A 16,401-nucleotide genomic window follows, 5' to 3' on the forward strand; every position below is an offset into this window, starting at 1 on the left:
CGGAGACCCGGGTTCGATCCCGACTACGGGTGCTGTCTGTACAGAGTTTGTACCTTCTCCCCGTGACCTGCGTGGGTTTTCTCCGAGATCTTCGGTTTCCTCCCACACTCCAAAGACATACAGGTTTGTAGTGGGTGGACAAGGACAAAGGACAAAGAACATTTATTGTCACATACACCATTTCTGGTGTAGTGAAATTTGAGTTGCCATTTGCAGCACAGTAGGATAGTGTTAATGTGCGGGGATCACCGGTCAGCAAATACCTGGTGGGCCGAAGGGCCTGTTTCCGCGCTGTACCTCTAAACTAAACTAAAGCTTTTGGTTACGTGCTATCCAGTCAGTTGCAAAACTCTGCATGAGAGTCCAGTCAAGCCGTACACAGTGTACAGAAATAACGTTTAGTGCAAGATAAAGTCCAGTAAAGTCCGCTTAAATATGGTCTGAGGGTCACCAACGAGGTAGAGAGCCCTCTCCATTTGGTGATGGGATCGTTCGGTTGCCAGATAACAGCAGGGAAGGAACTGTTCTTGAATCTGGAGCCATAGAGTCATACAGAATGGAAACAGGCCCTTTGGCACCAACTCATCCATGCTGACTAAGATGACCCATCCAAACTATCCTATTTGCCTGCCATTAGCCCATAGCTCTCCACGCAGATGGGTGTATAGAACAAGCTGCCAGAGGAGGTAGTTGAGGTTGTTATTATCCCAACGTTTAAGGACGGTTAGACAGGTACATGGATAGGACCGGTTTGGAGGGATATGGACCATGCCCAGGCAGGTGGGACTACTGTAGCTGGGACATTGTTGGCCGATGTGGGCAAGTTGGGCCGAGGGTCCTGTTTCCACACTGTATCACTCCATGACTCTAAACCATTGCTATCCCTTTATCTATCTAAAAGTGTTTTTAAATATTGGCACAAGGTGCTGGAAATCCTCAACAAGTCAGTCAGCACTTCTGGGGAACATGATATGTGAGGTACACAAAATTGCTGGAGAAACTCAGCGGGTGCAGCAGCATCTATGGAGCGAAGGAAATAGGCGACGTTTCGGGCCGAAACCCTTCTTCAGACATGATATGTGAGGTTTTGGGTTGAGACACCTCTTCCCACTGTTTTATATAAATCAGTATCTGCAACTCCTAGTATCGCATCTTTTAAATGCTGCTTGCTTCAACTACTTCCTCTGGTAGCCCATTCCATGTACTCATGTCCTGAACAAACTCATTTACAAATGCTGCATGGCTGCAGACTCCAACTGGGGGAAGTATTTTAATTTGAGAGGGGACCTAATTGAACTAATCAGACAGCGAAAGGCCTGGATAGAGTGGATGTAGAGAGGATGTTTCTACGTTTGGAGAGTCTAGGATGCCCTCTCACCCCGCCTTACCCGTCCCGACGTAGTGCAGCCCATGGAGTGCAGCAGCTGCGCCTCGCCCGTGGCCTGGCCAGCTGTCCGACCTTCGCTTACTGCTGACACCACCACCCATCCTTCTCATGGCCGATTATCAGTTCATGAGTTGGATGGGCTGCCGGACTCTGCGGCCCGGGCCAGAACTCCTCAGCTGGCCCGCCGGCTGGGCTTTGTGTGCAGTCCAGCACCCGGGCCAACTCATCATTCACCCAGACACGGCCGAGTCAGTCAACGAATTGCTTTCAGGAATTTGTCCCTTATTTTGACCTTTTGTCCCTTATTTGGGAGTGAGAAAATTGGCGACCTTAGTTGAGGGGCCAATCACTGGAACCTTCCAAGCCAATACGATGCCTCTCACGTCAGCCACACTCACCAAGGGGCAGAGCAGCCAATCTCGTTGTAATCCCAGAGCAGCCGATGCCACAATCGGTAGAAAGGAAGGCAGATGCATTGATTTTAAGAGGACTAGAACACAAAAACACAGATGTAATGTTGAGGCTCTGCAATGCGCTGGTCAGGCCACATTTGAAATATTGTGAGCCATTTTGAGCCCTATATCTGAGGAAGGATGTGCTGGCTCTGGAGAGGGCCCAGAGGAGGTTTACAAGAATGATCCCAGGAATGAGTGGGTTAACATATGATGAGCGCTGGACTTCTTCTTCTTCTTGCGCTTGAGGCAGCAGAAGTCTGCAGCAGGGTGATTGGGCGCCAGCTCCGGGTGGGCGCCAAGCTGCGGCGACTGAGGTTGCATTTCTGCTGCTGTCTTTGTTTGTTGTCGTTCACCTGACTGAGGTCAGTTGACAGGGCTCACCACGGGGAGGTCGACAACATGAGCCCCAGCACTGGGTCTGTACTCGCTGGAGTTTAGAAGGATGAGGGGTGGGGGCTCATTGAAATGGGCATAGGCCGGATAAGGGGCGCGTGACGTCACCTGTTGCCGGGTAAACTAGAGCCACCCCCCTCCCCCATGCTCTAACTGACCAACGCCTGGGCGCAGAGCAGGTGGGGGGGCGTGGCGTGTGACATCACCAGTTGAGCTAGCTCCCGCCCTCTTGCGTTGACTGACGGGCGTCCTGCCCACTCAGAGCGCGCGGGCGCGACATCACCGGTTGCCAGGTGAGCCAGAGTCCGCATTCACCCTCTGACCGACCAATCACAGGGCGCAGTCTCGGTAAAGGCCGCGTGGCGTCACCTGTTGCCGGGTGAAGTAGACACGCTCTCTTCCGGAGCCCGACCAATCACAGGGCGCAGTCTAGGTAAAGGCCGCGTGGCGTCACCTGTTGCCGGGTGAAGTAGACACGCTCTCTTCCGGAGCCCGACCAATCACAGGGCGCAGGCCGGGCAATGGCCGCGTGACGTCACCTGTTGCCGGGTAAGCGGGGCCGGGCCGGGCCGGGCTGACGTCCGTGTCCGTGTCCGCCGAGGGAGGAGCCGGAGCCGGATCCACAACTACAACAACATGTCTGCGGGAGGTCGGTGGGACGGAGCGGGAGGGAAGCGGGGCCTGTTGCTTCTCCCGCTGTTCTGCCTTCTCCTCCTCGGCGGCGTTTGCGTGCAGGCCGTGCCGGAGGCCGGGTCGTGGATCCAGACGGTGGGGCAGGTGAGCTGGGCGGGGCCGGGCAGGTGAGCTGGGCCGGGGCCGGGCAGGTGAGCTGGGCCGGGCCGGGCAGATGAGCGGGGCCGGGCAGGTGAGCGGGGCCGGGCAGGTGAGCGGGGCCGGGCCGGGCCGCCGTGGACAGTGAGTGGGGAACCGCAGAGGCTGGCTGACAGGACAGACACACACTGTGCTGGAGTAACTCAGCGGGACAGGCGGCGTGTGTGGAGAGAAGGGTTGGATGGGCGAGGTCTCGGGTCCAGACCCTTCTTCAGACATGGGATGATGGGTTGTTGTCAACAGTCTCCCCACCGTCTCATTTATCATTCGCCTTCGCAAGTTGCCCCGTAGCCCAAAGCGGAGGAGGGCATTGGCACCTTAATATTTGTTTCTCATCACCCTCATGGGCCTCTCGGCCCAACTTGCCACACCGACCAACATGTCCCATCTCCACCAGCCCCATTAGACCCATATCTCTGTGAACCTGCCCTCTCCATGTACCTGTCCAACCTCCATGCACCTGGTTCTTCATGTACCTGTCCAACCGCACGTCTGAAGAAGGGTTTCGGCCTGAAACGTTGCCTATTTCCTTCGCTTCATAGATGCTGCCGCACCCGCTGAGTTTCTCCAGCATTTTGGTCTAACCGGTTCTTAACCTTTGTGATAGTCCCAGCCGCAACTACTTCTGGCAGCTTGTTCCATACACCTGCCTCCTTTTGTGTGAAGAAGTCATCCCTCTGGCTCCTATTAAATCTCCACCCCCCACCTAAAACGTATGTCCTCTGGTTCTTGATTACTCTACTCTGGACAAGTTTCCTCTACTCTGTGTGTTTAACTCATCTATACCTCTCATGATTTTGTACACTTGAAACAGTTTGGAAAGTTTACGGCACGAGGAATTCCCACAGCCTACAGTATCTGTGCTGTCTCTATCAGCACAGCACTCTAAATTCTCCTCCCCCCCCCCCCCCCCCCCCCCCCCCCCAAGCCTAGCAATTTTACTTCCTCCCTCGGTTCCCAATGCCTTTATCCAAATTGATCAGAATCGCACCCCAGTTGCATACAACTCGCCTTGTAAGCATATTTTAAAACCCCATGCATGTATCTAATTCGACCAGAATGACATTCCAGTTACATGGCTCCCCAGTAAGCAATTTATTACACCATAAAATAACCAATTCTCTCAGTACTTGTATTGTGAACTTATATCAGGTTGGATATAATTTGGAGTATTATGAACTGTTTTGGGCCCCATATCTGAGGAAGCCTGAGCTGGCATCGGAAAAGATCCAGAGATGGTTTACAAGAATAATCCCAGAAATTATTGCATGAATTTATGATGAGCGTTTGACGACCCTGGGGCTGTACTCACTGGAGTTTAGAAGGATGAGGGGCAACCTCGTTGAAGTTTTGACAGAATAGTGAAAGGTGTGGATCGAGTGGATGTGAGGAGGGTGGTTTAGCTAGTGGGAGAGTATAGGACTAGAGGCCATATCCTCAGAATAAAAGGACGTTCGTTTAGAAAGGAGGAATTTCATTCATCAAAGGGTGGTGAATCTGTGGAGTTCATTGTCACAGGTGGCTGTGGATGCTAAGTCAGTGGATGTTTTTAAGGTGTCGATTGACAGATTCTGGATTAGTAAGAGTGTCGGGGGTTATGGAGAGAAGGCAGGAGAATGGGGTTGAGAGTGAAAGATAAATGAGCCATAATCGAATGACAGAGTAGACTTAATGGGCTGAATGGCCTAATTCTGCTCCTAGAACTGAAGAAGAAGCAACATTTTATTTACACCCCCCCCCCCCCCCCCCCCCCCCCCCCCCAGCTAAGCAATTTTTACCTCCCCATACATATCCAATTTGGTCCTTGGGTGGACTATGAGGGGAGAACTGGATATTTTTAGTGCCTTCCCTCACAGTGAATTCTGCTGTGGGGGGACGTTTCTTGTTGATTTCTATAGTGTACTGTTCTGTGTCTTTTTTTTTATTTTTTATTTTGTATGGGTTTATTGACATTTAATCTGTTCAATTAGTTTACTCAATCTGTGTAAAGCACTTTGGTTCAAATTGATTTTGTTGAAAAGTGCTATATAAATAAACATTATTATTATTATTAACATGACATTCCAGTTACACAACTCTGCAGTAAGCAATTTGTTAACACTTTTAACATATCATGATGCTCAGGATATCCATCCAAGCTGGTCCCGTTTTGCCTGGAAGCTGATAGTACCGCTGCCTCACGCACCAGACACTCTGATTTGGTTCTGACCTCGGGTACTGTTCGTGAGGAGTTTGCTTGTTGTCCCTGTGACCATGAGAGTTTACTCCGGGTATCCCGGTTTCCTCCCATACCCCAAAAACTTGTGGGTTTATCGGTTAATTGGTCTCTCGTAAAAAAAATGGATAAAAATGCGGGATAAGAAAGATCTTGCGTGATCAATGGTAGGTGTAGAGTTGATGGGTTGAACAACATTCTAATTGCACGCAGCTATGCAACTTTTTATATCTTTGCATTTATCCAATTCAATCAAAACCACATTATAGGAACACACCAATGCACCCAGTAAGGCTTGCAATTTTATACCTCAGCATACATTGAACCAATTCCCATTAGAAGGTCACAACTTGCCTCCAGCAGGCAATGCATTCCTCATTCCAACCACACATTGCATAGAAAAGTTTCACGTGTTGTTCTTTTCCATGTTATTTTGTACCTTTCACCTCTAATCCTGAATTTTCTCACCAATGGGGCAGCCTCGCACTATGCACTCTGTCCAGACTGCTTATCATTTTATATGTTTCTAATAGAATTTTTCACTGAAGGAACTGCCCAGCTCCGACCTCTGTAAGCTGCCCCTGTAACTGTAGTCCTACAACCCAAAAACTATTCTTGTAAATCTTTTCTGCGTCCTAAGAAACATAGAAGGAGGCCATTCGGCCCTTCGAGCCAGCACCGCCATTCATTGTGAACATGGCATATCGTCCCCAATCAATAACCTGTGACTGCCTTCTCCCCATATCACTTGATTCCACTAGCCCCCTAGAGCTCTATCTAACTCTGTTAAATCCATCCAGTTATTTGGCCTCCACTGCCCTCTGGCAAAGAATTCCACAAATTCACAACACTCTGGGTGAAAACGTTTTTTCTCACCTCAGTCTTAAATGGCCTCCCTTTATTTTGTGGCCCCTGGTTCTGGACTCACCCAACATTGGGAAAATATTTCCTGCATCTAGCTTGTCCAGTCCTTTTATAATTTTATATGTTTCTATAAGATCCCCCTCATCCTTCTAAACTCCAGTGAATACAAGCTAGCCTTTTCAATCTTTCCTCGTATGACAGTCCTGCCATCCCAGGGATCAATCTTGTGAACCTATCTTGTGCACTGCCTCAATCATAAGGATGTCCTTCCTCAAATTAGGAGACCAAAACTGTACACAATACTCCAGATGTGGTCTTACCAGAGCCCAATACAACTGCAGAAGAACCTCTTTACTCCTATACTGAAATCCCCTTGTTCCCTTATGATTTTACATCCTTCCTATAGTAAGGTTCCACGGCCAGCTGTCTACTATTTTATAAAGGTTCTCTGAATGAAGGCTTTGTTTCAGTTGATAAACTGTCAGTATTTGCGACTTGTTCAAGCTGTTGCTAGTTTCAATGACCCCAGGTCTGCACTCTTTTTACAACAGTAATCTTTATTCATCATTGCCTCTTCTGACCAGGGCTCATGGCCACACCATGAGAGACAAAGTAGAGTAAAGGACCACCACTGATTTTCGTCCATACTTGATTCCAGATCATTTCAGGATTATCATTTTTGCCGGAACAACAGGGGTCACAGCCTCTGGGAGGTGTCCCAACGGTCTGCTTAGGCCGCTGAGGGCCGAGACACTAGCCCGCAAAGTTGGCCTCGGAGGTCTGCTATGGGAGGTCTGCTGGCTCCGGCTGGGCAGGAGTTCCAGAGCCCTGGCTGCAGGGGGCAATTTCAACCCCCTATGGGTGGCACTGTGGCGCAGCGGTAGAGTTGCAGTCTTCAACGCCAGAGACCCAGGTTCGATCCTGATTACGGGTTCTGGGTGCACGGAGTTTATATGTTCTGCCTGTGACCACGTGGGTTTTCTCCGTATGCTCTAGTTTCCTCTCACTACAAAGATGTATGGGTTTGTAGGTTAATTGGCTTCTGTACATAGTAAATTGTCCATAGTGTGTATGATTGTGCTGATCGCTGGGGTGATTACTGTTTGACGCCCTCTCGGTGGGCCAATGGACAAGTATCTCTGAAGCCTAAAGTAAGGATTGACTGCGGAACGCTGCTATGGAAACGGACCTGTCGGCTCCAGCGAGCTAGAGCTCCTGAGCCCTGACCGCAGCAGGCAAATTTGACCTAGTGATCAATATAGAACTACCAGTGAGGTTGTGATCGGCCACCTTACACAGCCAAGCATCACCTTTTCGGGGAAACCTGGGGGGGGGGGATTTCAAGAGCGTTCTCGTAATTTTGTCCCGATTAAAAGAGATTCCGGACCCCCAGTTAACTTCCCCAACATCGGGAATAATCTTCCTGCATCTAGCCTGTCCAACCCCTTAAGAATTTTGTAAGTTTCTATAAGATCCCCCCCTCAATCTTCTAAATTCTAGCGAGTACAAACCGAGTCTATCCAGTCTTTCTTCATATGAAAGTCCTGACATCCCAGGAATCAGTCTGGTGAACCTTCTCTGTACTCCCTCTATGGCAAGAATGTCTTTCCTCGGATTAGGAGACCAAAACTGTACCCAATACTCCAGGTGTGGTCTCACCAAGACCCTGTACAACTGCAGTAGAACCTCCCTGCTCTTATACTCAAATCCTTTTGCTATGAATGCTAACATACCATTTGCTTTCTTCACTGCCTGCTAGATAGAAGAAATGGGTGATGTTTCTGGTCGAGACCCTTCTACAGACTCGACCCAAAACATCATCCATTCCTTGTATCCAGAGATGCTGCCTGTCCCACTGAGTTACTCCAGCATTTTGTGTCTATCTTTGGTTTAAACCAGCATCTGCAGTTCCTGCCTACCCAGTTACCATTTTTCTAAAACATTTAAATCTCTTCCCTCAAAGTTATAAGTTCTGATGAAGGATCCTAGACCCGAAACATTACCTGATCCAGAGATGCTGCCTGACCTGTTGAGTGTTTCCAGCATTTCTGACTCCAGATTCCAACTCCACTGAATGGAAAGCCATGATCACATGAATACACTCAGCCATGATCACATTGAATGGCGGTGCTGGCTCGTAGGGCTGAATGGCCTACTCCTGCACCTATTGTCTGTTGGAATGTTCTTTCTCAGATCCCCTCTAAACATAGCTAAACCATTGTTTTATATATGCGGAAACCGTTTTACTATTATCTACTCTTATGCCACTTGGTATTTTGTATACCTCTATTGGATTCCACTTGACCTGCTTGCTGCAAAGAAAATAGCATCAGTTAATCCAGTGTCTCCCAGGGACATGCAATATTTGAGCAGTCACCTCTGTGCCCTCTCCGTTAGTCATAGTTTCCTGAGTGTCAACAGAACTGAACACTGCTCCAGCCGTGGCTGCACCAATGTTTTATACAGGTTTACCATCATCTCTGCTCTTGCATTCTATGCCCAAATGATTAAAGCCAACTATTCCTTGAATATTCCTTGAATGTAATCCAAGCTTCACCCCCCCCCCCCCCCCCCCCCCCCCCCCCCCCCCCCCCCCCCCCCCCCCCCCCCCCCCCCCCCCTTCCCTCCGTATTCTGCTAAACTACAGACCCAGTGCAATCAAACACTCATTATACATTAACCCAATTATCCCTGGGACCATTCTAGTAAACCTCTGGACTCAAGAGAGAGCTGGATGGGGCTCTTACAGATAGTGGATTCTGTGGATATGGGGAGAAGGCAGGAATGGGGTACTGATTGTGGATGATGAGCCACGATCACATTGAATGGCAGTACTGGCTCGAAGGGCCGAATGGCCTACTCCTGCACCTATTGTCTTTTGTCTATTGACCCTCCCCAATGCCAGCATGCCCATCCTCAAATATACGGCCCAAAGCTGCTCACAATACTCCAAATGTGATCCGACTATATAAAGTCTTATGTGCCTTATAAAGTCTCAGCCTTGCATCCCTGTTTTTATTTTCTCGAAATAAATGCTAACATTGCATTTGCCTCACCGGTAAACATAGCAAGACTTCAGAGCTTTGATTTAATCCGTTAGTTATTGGATCCTTTGATGTTGTCTTATATTGGCATTTTTTAGATGTTGTTTTGTGTTGTAGCTTCACCAGGCTGGGAACTCATTTATAGGTATTCCTGCTGGTGCTCTCATTCCCTTCTCTGATCTTAAAAGAACCAGAATGAATTGGTTCCAGGCTTATTGTAATGGCGGATTGAAAAATGTACCAGGTTATGAGTGAGTAGATCTGATCTGAAGTGGAGTCAGCACTTTGCATTAATTATGAGTATCAGCATTCAACCAGCTATATTGGATGACAAACCAAAGCTTTGCAGAACTTCAGTGGCCATGTGGTTAGAGTGATAAGCACAGCTCAGATCTGGATATAAGGCACTTGATGATGAAGAATAATTTTCAGAAAAGTAATTTCACAGATAAGATTCCAGCAATGTTACAGGAAGTGTAAGGCTGCAGGTATAAGTTTAGGAAGGAACTGCAGATGCTGGATTAAACCGAAGATAGAAACAAAGTGCTGGATTAACTGAGTGGGTCAGACAGCATCTTTTTACTGATGCCAATTAACCTCCAAACCTGTACATCTTTGGATGTGTGGGTGGAAACCGGAGAACCCAAAGAAAACACAAGCGGTCACGGAGAGAATGTACACACTCTATACAGACAGCTCCTGTAGTCTGGATCGAACCTGGATCTCTGACACTGTAAGGCGGCAACTTGACCGCTGCACCACCATGCCACCCTCCTGGAGAAAAAGAATAGGTAACATTTGAAGAAGGATCTTGACCCGCAACGTCACCTATTCCTTGGTATAAGTGTTTGTACATTTCGCGGTGCCGTTTATAACTATTTTGTTCTTAATTAGAATAGAGTATGTGTGTTCTAACACAATTCAACAAGCACTCTTAAACTTATCTCACCCATGCTTATTCTTTTATTTTCAGAGCCATAAACCTCTCGTGTTTACAAAAACAATGTTTAACAACACAAATATAGCACTTCAAGGTAAGTTCTGTTTAAAAATCTATTTTCATTTTTTTCCCAGGCACATAGTTTAGACGTTAACTGCAGTTAATCGTGTGCGCGGATGTGGCAACCTTTTTTCTTTGCTATTTTTTAAAGAAAACCTCAATCTCTTGACCAATAAAAAGGAAAACACAAACTCTGAAATGGGATCCTCTGCCTCCTGTTTTTTAGCTTACTTTAGTAGTTTCCTCAGCGTCTCAATATGCTGTGAAACTATAAATTAAATATTTTATAAAATTAATGGTAGATTGCGGGTTTAAATTCAAAGTTGCTTTTAATTAGCACTTCATTTATCTGGGGTAAAAGGATTGCTTTCTTTAGACTTTAGAGTTATAGTGTGGAAACAGGCCCGACAGCCCACCGATCAGCGATTACTCCGTACACTTCTTATTACTTTGGTGTATTAAATACTCAGAAGGGGTGTTCACTGAGAGTTTGGCTGTGTTTGGCGCAATGGGAATACTCCGTTGGCTCTGTTTGGCAAAGTGTAAAGTTTTGACCTGTCCACAGAAGAGTGGAGCAACTAACTGGAGGAACGGGTTGAAAACTATTTGTGACGGGAAAGGAATGCTTGACATTTCTGCCCGCAACACTCTTCATCGATACTTATTCCTTTCCATCCACGGATGCTGCTTGACCTGCTGAGTTCCTCCACCAGATGTTTGTAACTCCAGATCCCAACCTCTCCGGTCTCTTTTGTCTCAGAAGTGTAGTTTAAGGTTCAGTTTAGTTTATTGTCACGTGTACCGAAGTACAGTGAAAAGCTTTTGTTGCGTGCTATCCAGTCAGCAGAAAGACAATCCATGATTACAATCCAGCCATTTACAGTGCATAGATACAGTGGCTTGCAAAAGTTTTCATATTGAAAACATTCTCATGTTGAACTTTTCCACATTTTGTCACGTTACAACCACAAACGTAAATGTATTTTATTGGGATTTTATGTGATAGACCAACACAAAATGGCGCAGAATTGTGAAGTTGAAGGAAATTGATAAATGGTTTTCACATTTTTTTACAAATAAAAAACTGAAAAGTGTAAAAAAATTTGAAAACCACGTATCATTTTCCTTCCACTTCACAATTATGCGCCACTTTGTGTTTGTCTATCACATAAAATCCCAATAAAATACATTTACGTTTGTGGTTGTAACGTAACAAAATGTGGAAAAGTTCAAGGGGTATGAATACTTTTGCAAGCCACTGTACATGATAAGGTGATGACGTTTAGTGCTAGGTAAAGCCAGCAAAGTCCGATCAAGGATAGTCCGAGGTTCACCAGTGAGGTGGATAGTAGTTCAGCACTGCTCTCTGATTGTGGTAGCCTATAATGTGACCCCAGCTCTTTCCCACCCACACTACAGTCCTCATACCCCCCCCCCCCCCCCACCCTCTGGATACCCACCACCCCTCCACCAGACATCGCCTCGGCCTCAGTCCACTCGCCTGCCTTCCTCCGGCCCCAACCCCCATCCCTGCCATGTGTTCACCATTCCCCCTGACCTTCCCCTCTCAGATACCGAACGCTCTGTTCTCAGCAGAGGCCTCACCTTTGTCCCCCTCCGTCCCCACCTCATTGAGTTCCGCGCCCGCCGTGATTTGGAGCTCTTCTTCCGTCGCCTTCGCTTCACACCGTTCTTCCATGGGAAGGAGTCCTCGCCCCCATTGATGATCACCTTTCCCGTCTCCAACGACCCCTTCCTCTTGGACCCCCCCCCTCATGTCCATTGGTACATTTAAATCTGGGGGTCACCATCCGACGTCGGAACGGGAGAACATTCTCAGCGGCTTGGACTTCCGAATCGGCCACTTCCTACCGGAGACCGCGGCTCCCGAAATCCACAGGCTGACAGAGATTCACGCTGGCGGCCCTCGGTAAAGGGTTCCCAGCGCTCCGCGATATTAAAATCAGCGTGGCCCGAGGCTGGGAGCTCTGCAAACCCAGCTCCATGATGTTGAAGCAGCAGGCCCAACACTTTGGAGCTTCAAACGGCGATCCAGGTAACACATCGCCCACTCCACGGTGAATCCAATATGTATTTTAAAATCAACTGTTTAATGACAACATATAGTACGATCTAAAAGTGTCACACTGGCACTGTCGGGTAGTCATGCTCCTCTAGTCGTGGGGGGGGGTGGGGGGTTGGGGGGGGGGGGGGGGGGGCTCACAAGTGAAATAGCTTCATCTAAATCCGGCCCTGGTGGTAGGATGATTCAGTTGCCTGATAACAGCTGAGAAGAATCTGTCCCTGCATCTGGAGGTGTGCGTTTTCACACTTCTATACCGTTTGCCTGATCAGAGAGGAGAGGAGGGAGTGAAAATGTTTGAGAGATAGGAATATAAATACAGAAGTTGATGATGTTTCTCTAGCCAAGAAAGGTGCTTGGCATGCTACGTCTTTTTGTCATTTCCTGTTTATGCTTCAGGTTTCCAGTATCTGCACCATTTTACTTTTGTGCTGAATTGTTTGTCTGAATAAAGATCCTGATAGGTACCTTTAACACTCATAGAACAAGTATCATGGTCTAAGTGATGTATTCTTGACTCTTTACTGTGTTATACATATTTTTGTGTTTTCCACCTTAAAACAATGTATACTTGACTGATGTTATAGTAATTTTTGTAGTTTCCTATCAGGATCTTTATTCAGAAAAATAATTCAGATCATTTCTCCAGAACATAGAAAAAAAACATAGAAAAACGTAAAACATAAAAACATTAAAAAAACATTGGCCCTTCGAGCCAGCAGCACCATTCAATATGATCATAGCTGATCATCTAAAATCAGTACCTTAAACCTATGTGCTCTGGTTCTTGATGCCCCTACCGGAAGCCATTGACTCTCATGAGCAAGATGCTTACGCTCATGGGCGGCCACCGGCCCTGTTTGTTGTTCGAGTACGTGTTGCTCCAGCAGATGCTGAACAAAATCTGCCTGCTGCCCTCAGGGGCGAGCTTTGATGACCCCCTGCAGCTGGCGGAGCGTGCCGACGAGCTGTGGCTGGCCAGGCAGCAGGAAGTGGGCGCGCTGAATCAAATGTCCACAGCGCCCTGGAAGGCGCAATGGCCAAGGGCCGCTCCCACCAGAGGCTCAAGAGCCTCTGTCTACGGAAGAAGCAGAAAAAAGAATGTGGTGTTTCTCCCACTTGCGCTGGCGTTCAGCGGCCCGCCAATGCCGCCTGCCATGTTCGTTTCTGGGAAGCGCTGGGGCCGGCCGCCGGTAGTCACCGCGGTGGCCGGCAAGATCCATCACATGTATGCTTGGGACCGGTGCTGGGGGCTCAGATTCCTGGTGGACACGGGGGCGAAAGTCAGCGTTTTGACCCAGTCAGGAGTGGAATCTATGTTTTGGTGTACACGTCATCTTTCACAGTAACTCAGAGGGTCAGGTTGGAGTAACTCAGAGGGTCAGGCAACATTTTGGAGAAAAGCAATAGGTGATGTTTTGGGTTGGAACCCGACTTCAGGCTCCAGTTTGAAGAAGGGTTCTGAACCTGAAACGTCAGTGTTTTGCCCCTGTCAGGAGTAGACACGCGTTCTGGTAAGCGGGGGCCCTCCCTCGTTGACTGCCACGAACGTATGGTGTCCGCACCATTCCCCTTATCTTTGGTGCATGCCAGTTCACCTGGCCATTCACTATCGCGGATGTGGCCCAGCTGTTGCTGGGTGCATATTTCCTGCGGGCACAATCGCTCTTAGTGGACGTGAGGGGGCAATGTCTACGCTACAATGTTGGAAGCGATCTCCAACCACGCATTCATCCCCTACTGACCCACCCTCCATTTACCCTGCACCTTCCCCTCATTCACCCTGTAATGATCCCCCATTCATCCATAGATGTCGCCTCACCCGCTGAGTTTCTCCAGCACTTTTGTCTACCCCCATCCATCCCGTACTGAACCCCCCCCATTCAACACCATGACATCCCCCGTGCTCTCCCCTCACAATTTTACCTACTCCAACCAACACGTACTGATTCACCTGCCTCAACCCATCCATTCTGCACCGACTTCCATCTAACCCCATTGTCCTGGGAATGTCTTCAGAGCGAACATTGACTATGTTTGATAATGGAGTGCAATCAAATGTGTTTTAATTCCCAATGTTATTATTTGTTTTAATCCATAAAGATGGATTAATTAAATTGTGAACACGTGAAACATTAAAACCGCAGTGTTCGATTGTCACTGCTACCGTTGACACGTTATTACAGAATTCATTTTAACGGCAAATCAATGCTCTTAATATGGAGTATCAGTACTGTAGTTATTTAATGAGCAACAGTCACAACTATATGTACGCATATATGTTACCATGGTCCAGGATTTATTTATTCATACGCTGAATAATCCAACCACATTTTTGTTTGGAAGTGGAAAGAACTAATAGAAATTGCATTAATTGCAATGTGTAAAAAGAGTTGAGATACTGTCTTATAATTTTGCTGCATGTCATTGTGGGATATATCATGTCTTGATTGGTGAATGTTTAGTTTGATTTTATTTGAAGCAGAAATAATATGTGAAAGCTTCATTGAGTATAATTCCGACTGGTAACTACGCACTTTATCCGAGCACATTATCGCACGCATCATGCAAGCCGTCTTAAATGACCACCTAAAATGTCATTTGACAACCTAAAAAACAGCCAAGGTTGCCCGGCTGGCAACAGGGAAAAAAAGTTAAGCGAGAGCCCTGGCTTCAGTTTTAACATTTTATAAACTAATAAGTAAATCAGGGAAAAAAGAAAAAAGGTAAGAAGGGAAAGGAAGAAGAAAGGAAAAAGAAAAGAAAGGATTTCAAAAAAGATACGAAAAAAGAAAAACCCGTGAACTAATGAAGAAGTAGAGAAAAATAAAGCAGAGCTATATCCCCACTGCCCTTCCCTGCGCCCGCTCTAGCGTCGGTTTTGAATTTGTGTTCAACCATTCGTTGTTGAAGAAATTCAATGAAAGGAGACCATATCTTGGAAAATTGATCTGATTTGTCGGACAAAACAAGCCTTATTTATTCTAAATGTAGTGTCTCGGTCATTTCTGTGATCCACATCTTCACTGTGGGAACTGTTATCTTTTTTCAGAATTTCAGTATAAATGTTTTCGCAGTTATTAAACCATAATTAAGGAAGTGTTTTTGGAATATCGTTAATTTAGGGCAGCCCTCTGACAAGCCCTTGAAGCTTCTTTACCGGAAGTGTATTGCGTATGAATGTTGGGACATTGTGATGAAGTCGTTTGCAACATTACACTTTGGATAGCAGATGAGGTTGCCTAAGCTTAGCTTAGTTTAGTTTAGAGATACAGTGTGGAAACAGCCCCTCCTGCCCACTGAGTCCGTGTCGACCAATGGTCACCCATACACTAGTTCTATGTTATCCCAGCTTCGCATCTCACACATGAGGGGTAGTTTACAGAAGCCAATCAAACTATAAACCTGCAGTCTTTGGTATGTGGGAAGAAATCGGAGCACCTTGAGTTATAGAGTGAGGCTGGATAGCAGGGAACGTTGGAGGCGGAGGGGTGACCTTATTGAGGTGTACAAGATCTTGAGGAGCAGATGAACATTCTCAGTATGTTTCCCAGGGTGGAGGATTCTGAAACTAGGGGGCATAGGTTTAAGCTGCAAGGAGAGAGATTTAAGAGGGGCCTTAGGGACAACTTTTACACTCGGTCCATATCTAGAACAAGGTTTTGTTTTTTGTTATTTTCTTTCTTTAGTTTAGAGAAACAGCGCGGAAACAGGGACTTCGGCCCACCAAGTCCACACCGACCAGCGATCCCCGCACATTAACACTGTCCGACGTACATTAGGGACAGTTTACACAAATACCAAGCCAATTAACCTAAAAAACCTATACATCGTTGGAGTGTGGGAGGAAACCGAAGATGTCGGAGCAAACACATGCGGTCACGGGGAGAACGTACAAACTCCGTACAGACAGCACCCGTATTCGGGTCTCCAGTGCTGCAAGTGCTGTAAGGCAACAACTCTACCGCTGTGCCACTCTGGCTGCCACTGTATCAGAGGATGCTATGCAAGTGAATAAAATCATGACCTATAATATGGACAGATATATGGAAATGAAGGATTCAGGGAGGGATGTGCCAAATGCAGGCAAATAGGGCTAGGCCCAGTATACCAGATCTACTTGCACAAG

At 47.1% G+C, this 16,401-nt stretch overlaps 1 protein-coding gene across 1 annotated transcript in view; it reads left to right on the forward strand.

Moving 5' to 3' along the window:
- Positions 1 to 2,766: 2,766 nt before the first annotated feature.
- tmem87b (transmembrane protein 87B) overlaps positions 2,767 to 16,401 on the forward strand; it is a 54,804-nt gene continuing 41,169 nt past the window's right edge. Inside the window, exons 1-2 of the mRNA XM_055636316.1 lie at positions 2,767 to 3,012; positions 10,163 to 10,223. Coding sequence (XP_055492291.1) covers positions 2,872 to 3,012; positions 10,163 to 10,223 — 202 coding nt within the window. The 5' untranslated portion in view covers positions 2,767 to 2,871. The remainder of the gene's footprint in view (positions 3,013 to 10,162; positions 10,224 to 16,401) is intronic.

Source organism: Leucoraja erinacea, chromosome 5 (assembly GCF_028641065.1).
Source record: "Leucoraja erinacea ecotype New England chromosome 5, Leri_hhj_1, whole genome shotgun sequence".
Taxonomy (NCBI): domain Eukaryota; kingdom Metazoa; phylum Chordata; class Chondrichthyes; order Rajiformes; family Rajidae; genus Leucoraja; species Leucoraja erinaceus.